This window comes from Vipera ursinii (genome assembly GCF_947247035.1).
Source record: "Vipera ursinii genome assembly, chromosome: 2".
Taxonomy (NCBI): domain Eukaryota; kingdom Metazoa; phylum Chordata; class Lepidosauria; order Squamata; family Viperidae; genus Vipera; species Vipera ursinii.
The window spans coordinates 172,645,331-172,659,892 of NC_139513.1; the positions used below are offsets into that span (position 1 = coordinate 172,645,331).

Below are 14,562 nucleotides of genomic sequence, written 5' to 3' on the forward strand. Positions count from 1 at the left end.
CTTTTGACTCTCTAATCCCTCTACCATGCTCATCTCTCACCTGAAGTGTCCGGCAAAGATACCATTGGTGATGTAGGACATGTGCAAGCTGTTAATGTGCAACCAACCAAGCGGGGAGGAGGGGAAGAAGGAAAGAAGGAGGGGAGAGGGCCAAATTGTAGCATTGTAGCCCAATTAAGGGATAAAACGTTTAAGGGCTTTGGGGGATCTTATTCTCCAAGATGAAAGCTTAATCTTCTGTGTGGGGGGGGTAGATATATAAATGGGTAAGACTTTGAACCTTAGCATAGACTATTGGATGGGAGAGGCTGATCAGGGACTGAGAGAAAGAGCAACAAGAAAGAGAGAATTGAGGAAGAAAGAGAACGTGGGAGAAAGGGAGAGGGCAAGAAACACAAACAAGGGGGAAGACAGTAACCAAGGCCATGACAGAGGCCTGGAATGTGGCAGTATTTGCTGCTCGGCGGCGCAACGATGACGAAGATACTACTAGGGAATCTTCATTTTCTTACACCAACAGCAACAATACCCGTGGTGAGTTTGGCAGGGGCCTCAGAACTGGGGTAGGAGGGCAGACTAAGGTTGGTTCACAGGATAAACTTTGACAAGAACAGGGAAAGTAAGCACCTGTCTTCAACCTTGGCAATTAAATGCCTTTGGAAGAGGAGTCCCAGAAATGGAATTTGCCAGTTCCCACTGGAATGATTTTGGATAAGGAAGAGCTCCAAAGTGGTTCCAGTAGAAGGATGGGAATGATGGTGATGGTCTTAGTATAATATAAGTCGTAGAGAAGTATATACTTTCCTATGGATAAATTCTTGAGTTATTTGCAAGAATAGAGACTTCTTCTTAATTTGGCAGAGTACATCCCTGTTTGATTTGTCCAAGACACTATTATGCTTGCTGAGATCCTCCTAATATTTAACTTTGTCCATCTTCTGGCAGGCCCTTTTGAAGGTCCAAACTACCATATTGCACCACGATGGGTCTACAACTTAACTTCACTCTGGATGGTCTTTGTTGTCATTGCCTCAGTCTTTACCAATGGCTTGGTATTGGTGGCCACAGCCAAATTCAAGAAATTACGGCATCCGCTCAACTGGATTCTGGTGAACTTGGCTTTTGCTGATTTGGGGGAAACAATTATTGCTAGCACCATCAGTGTCATCAACCAGTTTTTTGGCTATTTTGTCCTTGGCCATCCTCTGTGTGTTATAGAGGGTTATACTGTCTCGGTTTGTGGTAAGAAGCACTTATTCATCATGTTTTCTGATTAATCCCTTTTTACCCCAATCCCTTCTCTCCAGGTCATACTTTTATCCTCTTCCCCCTAATATAAGCACATCCTATAATCCTGTTGTCCTTACAGATCATCCATCATGCTGCTTCTTTTCCCTCCATGTCCCTGATTTGCTTCCCTTCTATTAATCCCATGCATTCCAGGACACATCTGGCAGAACATTTAGTAAAGATTTCAATGTAACCATTTCAGCTTTTTGACCCTTGATGCTATTTTATATTCCTGTTTTGGCAGGTGAGAAACTGAATGCCTGTAATATAATGATAGATTACATATAATTCACACTCACACATACCTACTAAAGCTATGTCCTTATTATTGTCCTCTTCTGCTCTTCCTTCTCAGGCATTACAGCTCTCTGGTCTTTGGCCATTATTTCCTGGGAGCGCTGGTTTGTTGTTTGCAAACCTTTTGGAAATATCAAGTTTGATGCCAAAATGGCTCTTGGTGGCATTTTGTTCTCCTGGATATGGGCTGCCTCCTGGACAGCACCACCAATATTTGGCTGGAGTAGGTAAGCATAAGGAGGAAATGGTACAGAGCAGCACCACTGGAAACTAAGGAGCAGGGTGGTGTCCACAGATGTGTTGGACTAAACTCTCATAATTTTCAGCTCCTTTCCCACATAACTAAAAAATAGCCATATGTGTATGTTTACCAAAGAGTGGGTAGCTTTCATCAGGAATGTTGACAGAGAACAGTCAATTATTTGGCTTTCTTCCTTTAAGTGAGAAATGGGTTATGCGGGTCATTGATCTTTTTTAATCTACAAGTGATTAGGTAAATCTTGCATTTGGCATTTATTTTTATGAGGTGAAGAATGAGCAGGACATCTATACAAGGACATTTGGATGCTGAAGCCTAAAGCAATTCTGAATGCAAATGCTTTGTCATGTGTATGTCAAATCTACCTTGGTCAGAATGTGGTGTGGCATCAGATTTTCTTCTGATTTGTTTATGTGAACAAATGTAAAACACACTAAGAAGGGCTCAAAAGATTATTCAAATCTTAAATTAAAAAGGACTTTCTTCTCCTCCCAACCAGATACTGGCCCCATGGCCTGAAAACATCATGTGGTCCAGATGTATTCAGTGGCAGTAAAGAGCTAGGTGTCCAATCTTACATGATTGTCCTGATGACTACCTGTTGTATAACTCCCCTGAGCGTCATCATCTTCTGCTACTTACAAGTGTGGCTGGCTATCCGTGCGGTAAATACACACATTGTATTATATCTCAGAAATCCTGTATCCTTTCTTTTCCTCTAGCACCCACCTTTGAGCCCCTTGTGACTGAAACTCTCTTCCTTATAAATCACAAATTAAAGTATTCCAAATTAAAGTATCACTGCTATAGAGTCTCTAATTGAGAGCTATATAGAGAATTAACCTTTTGTTAATGGAACCCCAATTCTGTCACTGTACTTGAAAATCCTTAATCACATTGCAAAACAAGATCTCCTCACTATCAATGTATACCTAGCTAGTTCCCCTAATGTGATCTCCACTTCTATAAAAGTCCTCTGGCTAATCTGTTTCCTAATAAGGCCTTTGCCAAGAATGACTCCCAATTTTCCTTAGTTCATCTTCTCCATACTCCCACTTGTATTACTTTACCTATAAAAGGATATCCACATGCAAATTTAATCTGGATCTGATTTCTATGGTAAACTCTTTTCTCTCTCTTGTTCCAAATCATAGCCTAGGGATTGGAGATGTACCTTATTAATCTTACTTCTTTCTTTCCTCTCATAGGTTGCAGCCCAGCAGAAAGAGTCAGAATCAACACAGAAGGCAGAGAAGGAAGTGTCAAGGATGGTAGTGGTCATGATCATTGCCTATATTGTCTGCTGGGGACCATATACATTTTTTGCCTGTTTTGCTGTTGCCAATCCAGGCTATGCCTTTCACCCCTTGACAGCTTCCCTGCCTGCCTTCTTTGCAAAAAGCGCCACCATTTACAACCCAATTATCTATGTCTTCATGAACAGACAGGTAATTTGCTCTGGCTCCAATGGAATAGCTAGAAATTATTGGAATTGAAAAGACGGGCCGATTAAGACTAATGAACAGAAAGCAACTGGGGATGTGGATTATGTCATTTGGGGATTATGTTGTATGTGGTGAAAAAGAGTAGAACTTCTAAACGCTATTGACATTTCTCTATCTCCTGGCAGTTCCGTAATTGCATAATGCAGCTCTTTGGCAAGAAAGTTGATGATGGTTCTGAACTTTCCTCTACTTCCCGCACTGAAGTCTCATCGGCCTCTAACTCTTCTGTATCACCAGCATAAAAGCTCTTTCTTGATAGAGATCAAGACACTTCTGCCTCCCAGGAGAGCCCTAGTGAGAATTTCTCCTTCTTTCTGCAGCATATGGATCGCCTATGAATATCTAACATATTGGGCTGCTATTGCACAAACCCGTTGCTTGGACTTAAGACTGTGACCCAGGTTGGGTGTTTCTATTTCTCCTAGGGAAAGGGAGGTGTTTCCACTTTCCTTTCAGAAATGTTTAGGGGTGGCAATGAAAAGTTCATATCTCTATGTTCAAATATTCCATCAGTCTGAAACTTTCCTGGGCTTCAGGGGTTATTTTGATGCTCAGCCCTTATCGCTGTATCTTTAATTAATCTTTCACTTATCCTTTGGACTGCAAAAGAGGCAGAACAATGGGGGCTCCTGTGGAAAGTCTATGACTTTTGTGAAGCAGGTCTATCCCATATTTTTTATAGAGAATCCACTCATCTTCAAGATGCCACTTCCTATAAATGGCTAGATAGTTTGAAGTATCCACAAAAGGTGATAAATTAGACATCAGCCATAGCAGTTCTATTTTGATTATCTTTTGCTCTGCCCCTCTTACAAAATGTTTGGCTGGGTGCAAGGTGTCCATTGAACGGAGGCTGGAGAATGAAGTTGTTCCCTGCAATTTCTGTGTCTCAGCAGGTTTGGAGATACTGATTTCTAGCTCTGCCCAGGAGGAAACAATTCTGGCAGAAATCATAAATGAGACTTTGCTGTAGCACTTTGGCCATCCCAGAACTCTGTATATCTCCTCAGCATGGCTCGACAGGACCCACTCTGTACACAGTATTTGATATTAAAATCACCCATGTTCCATGGGATATTTAGCTAGAAATGCAATGGGTAAAATTATTTTTAAAAACTCTACAGCAGTGAGACTGAATAAACTCATGTACAAAAATGGTTATATTCTGTATAAAAGCTGAGTTTGTATCTTACATATGATGTTGCAAAACACCACATTTTGCCCACAGTGTATATTGCTTGAAATGTATCCAGGCAGGTGGGAATTTGCTTTAGGTGCCAGTATAATGACTGTGGATTAGTGGAAAAAGACAAATATCCAAACAATGTAATTTTAATTTTTGATAATGAGTATCTATGGAAATCAAGCAGAGCGAAACTGCTGGCTCAAACTGAAAAATATGACAGCAGAAAAGTATAGAAGAAACCAAACTGAGCAATGAGACAGAACATTTTGAGAAATTTTCCTGTGCAAACCTTAACTGATGTATCAGCTAAATGAGAAGAGCACTGAAGGATATACCGTAGTTTCTGTCGTTAGTTAGAACGCAATAGGATTTCCTGTCTCAGGTACCAAAAAATTGTGGGCTGAATAGCTTAAACAAGAGTACAAGGATTTAAAGGATTTAAAATAAATTCCATTTATTTTCTTTCATGTGCAATCATGCTTTCATATGCACAACATATGTGCACGCACATGTTCCTCTCTTCCTCTCCAAACATTGAACCTTCACACCAAACGTGAACACCAATCCTCAAGCTTCCTGCAATGTTTTTCAACTCATCTGGGATGCTAGAATTCAGAGGTGGATTGTCACGTGGAATTGTTTTTCAAGCAGTTTTTTTTTTAATTCAGTTCTTCATAGCTATAGAAACAGTCAAGGACAAAAGAAAGAATAGAAAGACAGACTACTTTTTTTACTTTAGTAAACAAATAAATAGTTATGTTGTTGAGAAGCTGCAGCATAGGTACAGAAGTATTGAAGCCAATGTTGTCTGACTATTCAGATGAAGGAAGCCATGTTTTCCATTCTGACTCAATAGTGTCAGAGAAGTAATTCCATGCAAGAGTTATGATGGTGATCACAAGGAAAGTGGATATGGCCCGCATACGAGTATGCAGAAGAGGCACTATAAAAGCTGCAATTGTTGAAAAAAACACCAGGATAATGGCAGCAATGGTCAACAGAAGGTTCATGAGCTGTCCATAAAGCTTATACATACTCGCCTGGGGCATCTCCATTGCCTCCTGTTGTTGGGCTTGCTGCTGCAGCTCCAGTTTGGCAAGCCGGGTCTGGTAGGAATCGAGCACCTCCTACCACAAAGACAAGGAAAAGACAGGTCAGGACAAGACCAGCCAGTTTCCAGACACTGATTTAGTTAATCCCAGGTGGATTTCCACAATGCTATTTTTCACCTGCCATTTGCAGGTTCACGTGGTCTAATTCTTTAATGGCTCTATTAATATCTGCAAAGAGGAAGATCAGTTTTCTGGCTCCTGGGTAACCCAAGTGACATTATCTAGACAAGAAAGACAGATACCAACATGTTCTGCCAGGGTTTACAAATGCACAGAGAGGAAATACTTTTAGAGGAAAAATGTTGAGGGGACTCCGAAACAACCCAAGTAATACTATGCTCATTGGTCATGGAATGCTGACTGGTACAAAAGGGGAAGGCACAATGCAATATTTTGTTGTAGACCCCACTAATGTGTGTTACTAATGCTAGCGTGCTGGTGTTGCAGTATGTGCAAAAGCAGGGTCATGCTGACCCTATCAACAGACAAAACAACAGTGCCAGTGCTTGTACGACTCATAACATTGTTCTATAATCTTGCATCCTCTGAATTTTTTGGCACCGTACATTGACAGTCTTTGCAACCTTCATTTCTTATTGCAAAAAGACACTGCTCTCTCTAAAGACAATTGTCATAGCCTATTGAGTAAGATGGGATATTACAAATTCTTATTTTGTTCTATTTCTATGCACTCTGTCAAGCTAGCCACCTGCAACCTGTTCCAGTGTCCTGTTCTTTGCTCCCAGAACAATACTGGGCATAACACCCATGCATTTAGTTAAGCAATCTCTTACCCAGACATCCCGTGACCTCTCATAAGATTGATACACCATCTTCTCCTCAGTGCAAGCCAGATCATGTTTGAGGTTGGTGATTTCATTGAGATTTAGCTGTATCGCATCATTCACTTGTATTTCCAGGTTATAGTGCCTGAAGAAGGGTGGCATTAAGTGAGGTTCTATAATCTGATCCTGTATTCTAAGTCCTTTTTCTCTCTGCTCCCACCCCCCCCATCCCCCCAAAAAACACCTCCCAGCCAACTGGCTGATCTTGTTACAATCATCACTTTAGGCATTGCTGTAAATGGATTATGATGAGCTGGCTCTGCTTCCTGATCTGACACTTCCAGTACAAGAGATGAGTGACTATGCTCATCCTGGATTGGAAAAGGGAGGAGAGAGGATTACAAGTAGCCAGTGCCATCTGGGTTTCGGAATGTGAAAACAAAAGAAATTAAACATTCTGTGACACATCAAAGCACTGAGTCGAATACTGGTGGTGGTGGGGGGGGAAATACTGTTGGGAGCCCAGTGAGGATTGGACCTAGAGAGGGACTATTGTTGCCAAAGATGTGACAAGTAGATGTACCATTGGGTAGGCTGAATTATTATGCTAAATATGCTTCTGAACAGTTCTCTACCAGATATTCTTTTATCTAAATGAAATTATCTGAAGGTGAAAATAGACATAATAAATATGAACTTAAATTTCTTCATTTGCAATGATTGACTTCCTTTTGGCTACATAACAGAAATAACAGATATTTACTAGCAAATGGAATGGTAACTCAGCCATCAGTCAGCCTCTATCTAGCCTCTTATTTCATGCTGTAGGTATACTATTTTATTATTATTTTTTAAGAAAAATGTATGAAGAATTATCTGTTCATTCACTGAAATTACTTTTTTTAGAAAGGAATCTTTTAAATAATCTAGTCTAGTTATTTTCTAATGTAACCTAATCTGATTTGAGGATTATGGGTTGGAAAATATCCGCAAAGAAACTAACCCAGTACTAGTGTGTTTCTGCTTTGCTCTGAAAAGGCATCAATAAATGTGGAGTGACTGCAGTGAAGGTATCCCAAGTGGGATTCATTGTTCTAAAAGTGTTTTCGTTTTCTGTATGCTTCTGCATACAAGATGGATCTTTTTCTAATAAAAGGAAATTGCAACATTCCTCCTGGCTAAGGAGATTGTGGCTATGCACTTTTCATATTACAAGGAAAGCAGGAAGTTTCTGAATAATATTAGTAAAGTATGGAGAACATCAGAAGAAATAGGCAAATTATGGTCTGTATTGTGATGCTACATTAGTAACACAAGAAGGGGGGGATGCTTGCTTTTTTTGTGTGAGTGTTGCATATGAGGCAAAGAGCTTCATATCCAGGAAAGAAATAGTGGATTTGTCACTGAAGACAAAGCTGTGATGTTCTAAGAGAATGAGTGTCAGGAGGAAACAGGACACCAGAGACATCAAGCCTGCAACGTCAAGGAGATGGAATACTGGGAACCATTGTTCTCAAGAATGTGGATGCGCACCTTTTCTTTTCCTCCTGTAGGAGTTCCATAATTTGCTTTTTATCAGCTTTCCAAGCTTCATCTAACATGTTCCTCTGACTCTCCAGGATTCTGTGATATTCCTTTAGCTCCGTGATCTGGTTCCTCAGCTCCTGAAGCTTCTTTTTTGCCTCCTCTTCAAGATACTGCTTTGAGCCTGCCTCTGCGATAGACTCATTTTCTGCACTTTCTTGGATGGAGTATTCTTCTATTAGAGGAGCCTCTGTAGGGCGGAACTTGAATATGTTATATGGCCCCTGATGGGTCACATTGACCTTGAGGGTTTGCGATGGGGGAGAGGAACTGCTATCTGCAGGTGATAAAATCTTCTGTTCTAATCTCTTCAGTTGGGCTATGCAATCCTGCAGACGCTGTTCGAGATGAGCAATATTAGCCGAGGAGCGTTGGTTGATACGTTCAAATGCTTGACGGATGGAGGGTGCCTTTTCCCGATCAGCCTTGCTTACCAGTTCCACATAAGTGGAGAGGTTCTCATCACGATTGACCTTCTCCACCCGCAGCAGTTCAGACAAGTGCAATATGCGATGGCGTAGAGCATCTTTCGGACTTCGGTAACTTGACTGGGAAGATCCAGAACCAGCAGAGGACCTGCGAGTCCGACTGGAGTCCACCTGCCACAAGGATGGAGCAGGAAGTCAAGAGTATTAAAGAAAAGTATAGCAATTTAGATTACCTCAGAATTGTCATATTTTACATGGAGCTCCCATTAGGAAGCTAACAATGTACTTGATTCTGAGTGATCCCAGAATGTTAAGCCTTATACTGTCTATTTTGTATTTACTCCCATATGCTCTGCTCTGCTTTCATCTAAGACAGTCAGTTTCTCTTTTTGTAAAGCAAGATGGAGTGCTATCGTTTGGAGATTGTGAGAAGAACAGGGATGCTGAATAATGGACAACTGTCCAATAACTCTCTTTCCAGGCAAACCTATGGCAATTTTATAACTCCAGATATTCAGTGCTAGTTCTTGCTGTCCCCTTAGTTCAAATTTCTAAATTAAGCAAAATTCCTAATAGAATTATATTTTAAACCTTGTTCATTTTCTTCCAACTTGACTGCCTGTCTTGCTTCACTAGTAGATTTAGGTACTGATTCCTCAGTATATCTCAGTATGTACAAGCACGCGTACACACACACACGTTTAATTTAAATTCTCTCATTTCTTTATTGGGGAAACCAAGGTGGTAGTGTCAGAGAGATGTTCAGCAGCTGGCTGCCTCTTCATTTTTCTGGTGAACTTCCCATTTATCTCAACTACCCTGTGTCTTAAAGCATCCCTTAAAAAAGAGAAAAGGCATGGAGGGATTGTAGGCACTGCTGTTCTTGGGAGGCAAGGAAGTGGTCAAAAACCTTTTGAAATGCCTTCTTGGATTTGAGGTGAGATGACAAGATGTGAGTATAATAGGGATGACATTCCACTTTGGTCCTATTTGACTGTGGCTAGTAAGGTGCAAAAATACAAGTGTTTCTTATATTTTGCCCTATCTTCTGCTCTGTTTTGGAAAAGTACCCTTGCACAGAAAATTCCCTATCATTAGAACACTGCAGTGACATCACATATCATTCAGCTGCCATTACAATCACGGGCCATTACTGCTTAGAATCTCATTACATAGTGATAGACTGTGTTCAAACTTAGAAATATTTATTTACCTATAGTTTACCGAAGTAATCCAAGTTTTGAGTTCATCTGATATACTATACATAGGATGGGTTTGCTCAACATCTTATGCTACAATCAAATTGTGATCTAGAGTGTTATAGTTTGTGGTTCAGAGTGTCTACAAAAGAGCCATGTGCTAGATAAAAATGTTTTATTGGTCACTCACTGAATTGGGAGCTTGACTTGTTGAAGCTTCTGACTGCTGAGAAGGTTCTCCTTTGGTTAAATTATAGTCTACCATGAATGCTGTATGGAAACAGACAAGTGCACAAAAGTAACATTAATTAGTGACCTAATGTTTTTATATGTGTTGTTTTATTTGATTGTTGTAGGTCGGCCAAAGTTGCTTTTGGTGAGATAGACAGCTATACAAATTTGATTAGCAAAGAAATAAATAAAGTTTAACTTCCTCTAGCCTACTGAAAATTGATTTAAAAGGTAACCTTTATGAATTTCTTCATCTTCCTTTTTAAAGGTTTTTTTTAAATTAACTAAATACAAAGAATATCTTCCATTTAATTACACTTGCTATTGCCCCCAAACCTCTGCCTGAAATAACTACCCCAACTACTCTTACAACAGACCTCCTTCTAAGTGGATGAGACACATATTATAATCTGCAAGTAACTGCAATGTGTACCCCATTATGCTATCCTTAAAGAATGTAGCAGCCTGAAGTAATCAGATGTGTATCTCAGTTTACTCATATCATACTTCCTCTCTGAGATGTAATGGTTACCAAGTGGCTTCCAAGTGCAATTCAAGATGCTGGCTCTCATTTTAAAAGCTCTACATGATTTAAGAGCTAAGTATTTTTGGGAGTGCATACTCCCAATTATATTTCCTCACAAAATGATATCAGGAGGAATTAGTTCTTTCAGGTTTCATCTCACAGGGAATCCCATCAGCAGGTTCCACAAAGTGGTCCTTGTCAAATGCTGCCCTCTGTCCCTCATTTACTTCATCTGTACAGTCTTGTATAGTCCGATGCTGCTGTTTTTGGAAGGCAGTTAAAATCTGACTGTCCTAAGGCCTTGGAGTGGATCTGTTTTAAGGAAGTTCCCTCTTGTAGTACAAAGCTGGTATAAACCCAAAACTAGGCTACACATTTTTACTACCACTGTGCAGTATTTATTTAATGGTGCAACTGACATATAATTGTATAGTTTGTCCTGCTTAGTGACCACTCATTGAGCAACACTTTGAACTTACAAAGATGCTGAACAATTTGTACTTACATCTGGTCCTCAAAATTCTGGCCTTTGCAGCATCCCTGCAGTCACACAATTGTGAGCTGACCTGGCTCACAATCATAACATTGCAGCATCTCACAGTCACTGGGGAGCTGGACAAACAAAATCAATGGGGAAGCTGGCAGGAAGTAGCAAATGGTGACCACATGATGTTGCACTTAATGATGTAGCAGGATTTGCTTAATAACAGCAACCTGGAAGTCCAAAGCTACCATCATTAAGCAGCACGCTTACATGACATCACACTTTACCACCATGTTGCAATGGAAATTCTGCTCCCTTCTACTGTTGTTAACCAAGGACTACTTGGCTTTGGTTGATTGTTCTGACATATTTATTCTTGGATGTGGAATGTATGGAAGCTGCTCAAGAGTTGACTATTATTGGAGCAACATATAAGCTCAATCAATCATTTATGTGGAAACCTATATGTTGGTGGGAGTGAAAAGAACCAGCACTTGAATTGTATTTGCAAAAGTGACCAACTAAGTTATATGACCAGCGTTCAAACAAAGATGGCAGGCAGATGCTGTCACTCAATCTAGAAAGATCAAAAAACTAAATATAAGTTTAAGGAAGAGATTGTACTTAAAGTTATCTGACAAAACTGTTGCCCAGTCTGGAATCAAAGATGGAACTAAAAATAATGTTTTCTCCCCAGGTAGTGTCAAGAGTAAGCCCATAGTGAAATCCAATCAAATCCAATTCTTTATTTGCTTACACCTAATAGACATAATCTTGCCAGACTAATGCAATGGTCTTCTGAAAGGGCCTCAATGTAGGAAAAGAGGAAGCTGAGCTGGAAGGCAGAATTAAACATGTCATCAGGTTAGAGTTATTTTGTTGGCCCAGAGAGCCAAGTGCAGCCTGCCATGAATTCTGTTGATCTTATCTAGCACCAATTTAGCTTTAACCATTAGTTGATTAGATCCTTGTGTATAGGTAGCAATAATAAACTCTTCTTTAGTTTTGAACTCAACAAATATTCCTAGTTATTTGTGCCTGACGTCAAAACCAGCCTCTGCCAATTGGCTTGGGGCCTCAGTGGGGGCATTCCATGCTGAAGGTGGTTAGTGGATCCCATTCCACCCCATTTGCATACTGATTCCCAGTTTACCCAATGTTTCTTAATGTTTCATGTTGTTAACTTTTTAATTTTTATATTCTTGTTTTTATGATGTTATAAGCTGCCCAGAGTAGTTCAACAGTGACATATGTAGCATCCAAATTAAATAAACAAATAAACAAACAAATAACCTTCTAACCTAATATATAAAACCTAGGAGATTCTAGGATATGGCTACTTTGAACCTTTTCCTCCCTCCATCACCACTCCTCCCGCAATCAGGACTGTACAATCTCTTATTTTGGGCTTCTGTCTCCAAAATGTGTTGCCTCCATTCTGAGAAGTTGTTATTACAGTAGATTGCTGAGATTTTCTGCCACTTCTCCAGCTGCACATGCCATCACATGTAGCCATTTTTCAATAACTAGAATGCAGGTGGCAATACCAGCCAATCTCAGATGATCTTGAGAAACAGGAAGCACAATCAACCCTTTTAGTACTTGGATGGAATATCACCAGGAAACTTTGGGTAATAGGATAGACTGGGACCTAAAGAAATATCATGGAAGAAAGCAATCCCAAATTATTTCCATATTGTTGATAAGACAACTACATGGCTCTTTGCAGAATAATCAATGAGCTTTACTATTAAACATGCTTCCAATTTATAATCTTAGTTATCTAACTCAATGTCTTCTGTGAAAGTAATTTTGTTATGATTTAGGAGTTGTATAAGGTGAGTATTCAATATAATCTACTACTCCTAAAGGAGTTTTTATCTAAGCATATCTAAGCATAGGTTAATAGGCACATGTGGAGTCTTTCTCCATCCACCCGTTGTTAATAGTACAGTTTGTCACACAATCAGACATGTTTAGACTGTATGTAAGTTGTTCCAAGTAAAGCTGACTTTTGCAATTGACTGATGTAGATTTTATTAATGCCAATGGTGTTTAAGTGATGTTCCAGTTTTTTCAGATTGCACCCAAGGAGCTTATTAGTAGTAGTAATACCTTTGCTTTCTTTTGCCACAGTCGCTCTATTTCTATTTGCAAGTCTTTGCATTTTCTGATTTTCTCCAGTTCTCTTTTATTCTGCCATAATATTAGACTAATATTATGGTTCGTTGCAGTCAGCTAGATGTTTAGACTTCATTTGGCATTTTATCTACCTATTGTTATTGTTAATTTTATAGTAAATTAATCAGGGGCTGAATTAATCTGTCTTGCAAGTGCTGTACCTGCATCATGCATTCCAAATCTTGAACAGAGTAGGAGGTTATACTTACAATGATTTTTTGAGGAAAAAAGGACAATCTAAAAAGGGCAGAAGTCTATAAGTATTAAAAATGTATATAATTGTTTTACAAAGGAAAAATCAACAGTAAAACCACATAAATAATTATATTAAATAAATCTAAAGAACAATTCTTTGAAATAAAGGACATATAACAATAAAGGACATATAATGAATGTTTATAATAAAGGACATACAATCACTGTTTTCACATGAGATTATCTCTGTGATTGCTCCACCTTTTAATCTTTATTGCTTTTCAACAGCCATGAAAATAAAAAAAGAATCCATGAAGTGCTTGGTCCCTTGATATGAAGGCAGAAACATTTTAGAAGACTGAGAGGATCATTACACAAATCTAGCTCCTACTGGCAGAAGCAAAGACAGTTCAGGAGATTTTGATGCCTTATGGAGAAAGACAGTATTGAATATCCACTAAAATTAATACAACCTGTAAAAGAGCATAGTGGTATGGCTTGGGAGGTGGGGAAGGCTCTTCCATGGTTTTTGCTCTTTCAGCTGTGGCTTGCCCAGGACTTTCAGACCCTTCTATGTTCTTAAATGTCTGTAATGGCACAAAATATTACTAATAATAACGGCTTGATGTCACAGAGAGCTATAATCTAACCATATGTGCTGGATCTGCAGCAAGCTATGATGTGGCTAACTAGTTTGCAATTTAGTGTAGGGCACAATCACAGCCAGTGAGTACCTTACTCAATTTGTCTCAAGACAGAGTCCACTTTAGTAGTCAAAGGAACAAATAAAGGGGCATGTGTTTAGCAAATTATACTTATAATTATATAATTATTATAATTATACTTCTCCTATATTTTAACTTGAAAGGGAATGCTGAATTTATGGCACAAGACAGAGTGACATATTCTTTCTTCTTCTCATATCTAAAAACTAGGATGGCATACAAACAAACTTGAGGCCAAGCACTTTGTCCAAGCATGCTGTCAACCCTTGCAACTGTCTGTCAAGTCTCTTGGCAAACAGACATTCTGGGCTAGCTGCCAGTGACATATTTCCTCTCTTGCAATGCCAAACCTGCAAAGCTACACATAGACTACTTCCAGAGAGGATGTTCACCACATTCCAGGCTGCCTGATGTTTCTGGACAGGCTGTGAAGTTTGCAGTTTGATTGGGTGAATATTGCATTTCGGTCTTTGAGCTCAGCAAGAATGATTCCCCAAGTTGTAGGTAGGATTTTAATGTACAGAGTCAGTACTGAGAGGGGAAAGAGACCGCTTTCCTGCAGTGTCACAGATGGG

General features: G+C 39.5%; 2 protein-coding genes across 2 annotated transcripts; one reads left to right on the forward strand and one right to left on the reverse strand.

Moving 5' to 3' along the window:
• Positions 1–425: 425 nt before the first annotated feature.
• OPN1MW3 (opsin 1, medium wave sensitive 3) lies at positions 426–3,593 on the forward strand (the record flags this gene model as incomplete). Its single annotated transcript, XM_083351661.1, has 6 exons — positions 426–534; positions 946–1,242; positions 1,646–1,814; positions 2,346–2,511; positions 3,055–3,294; positions 3,477–3,593. 6 exons carry the CDS (start codon positions 426–428, stop codon positions 3,591–3,593), a joined length of 1,098 nt encoding a protein of 365 aa, XP_083207787.1.
• Positions 3,594–5,349: 1,756 nt separating this feature from the next.
• Positions 5,350–9,910, reverse strand: TEX28 (testis expressed 28; the record flags this gene model as incomplete). The annotated part of the gene is made up of 4 exons (XM_083353459.1): positions 5,350–5,664; positions 6,444–6,579; positions 7,968–8,617; positions 9,836–9,910. The coding sequence occupies 4 exons, from the start codon at positions 9,908–9,910 to the stop codon at positions 5,350–5,352; spliced, it is 1,176 nt and encodes a 391-aa protein (XP_083209585.1).
• Between the last annotated feature and the right edge of the window lie 4,652 nt (positions 9,911–14,562).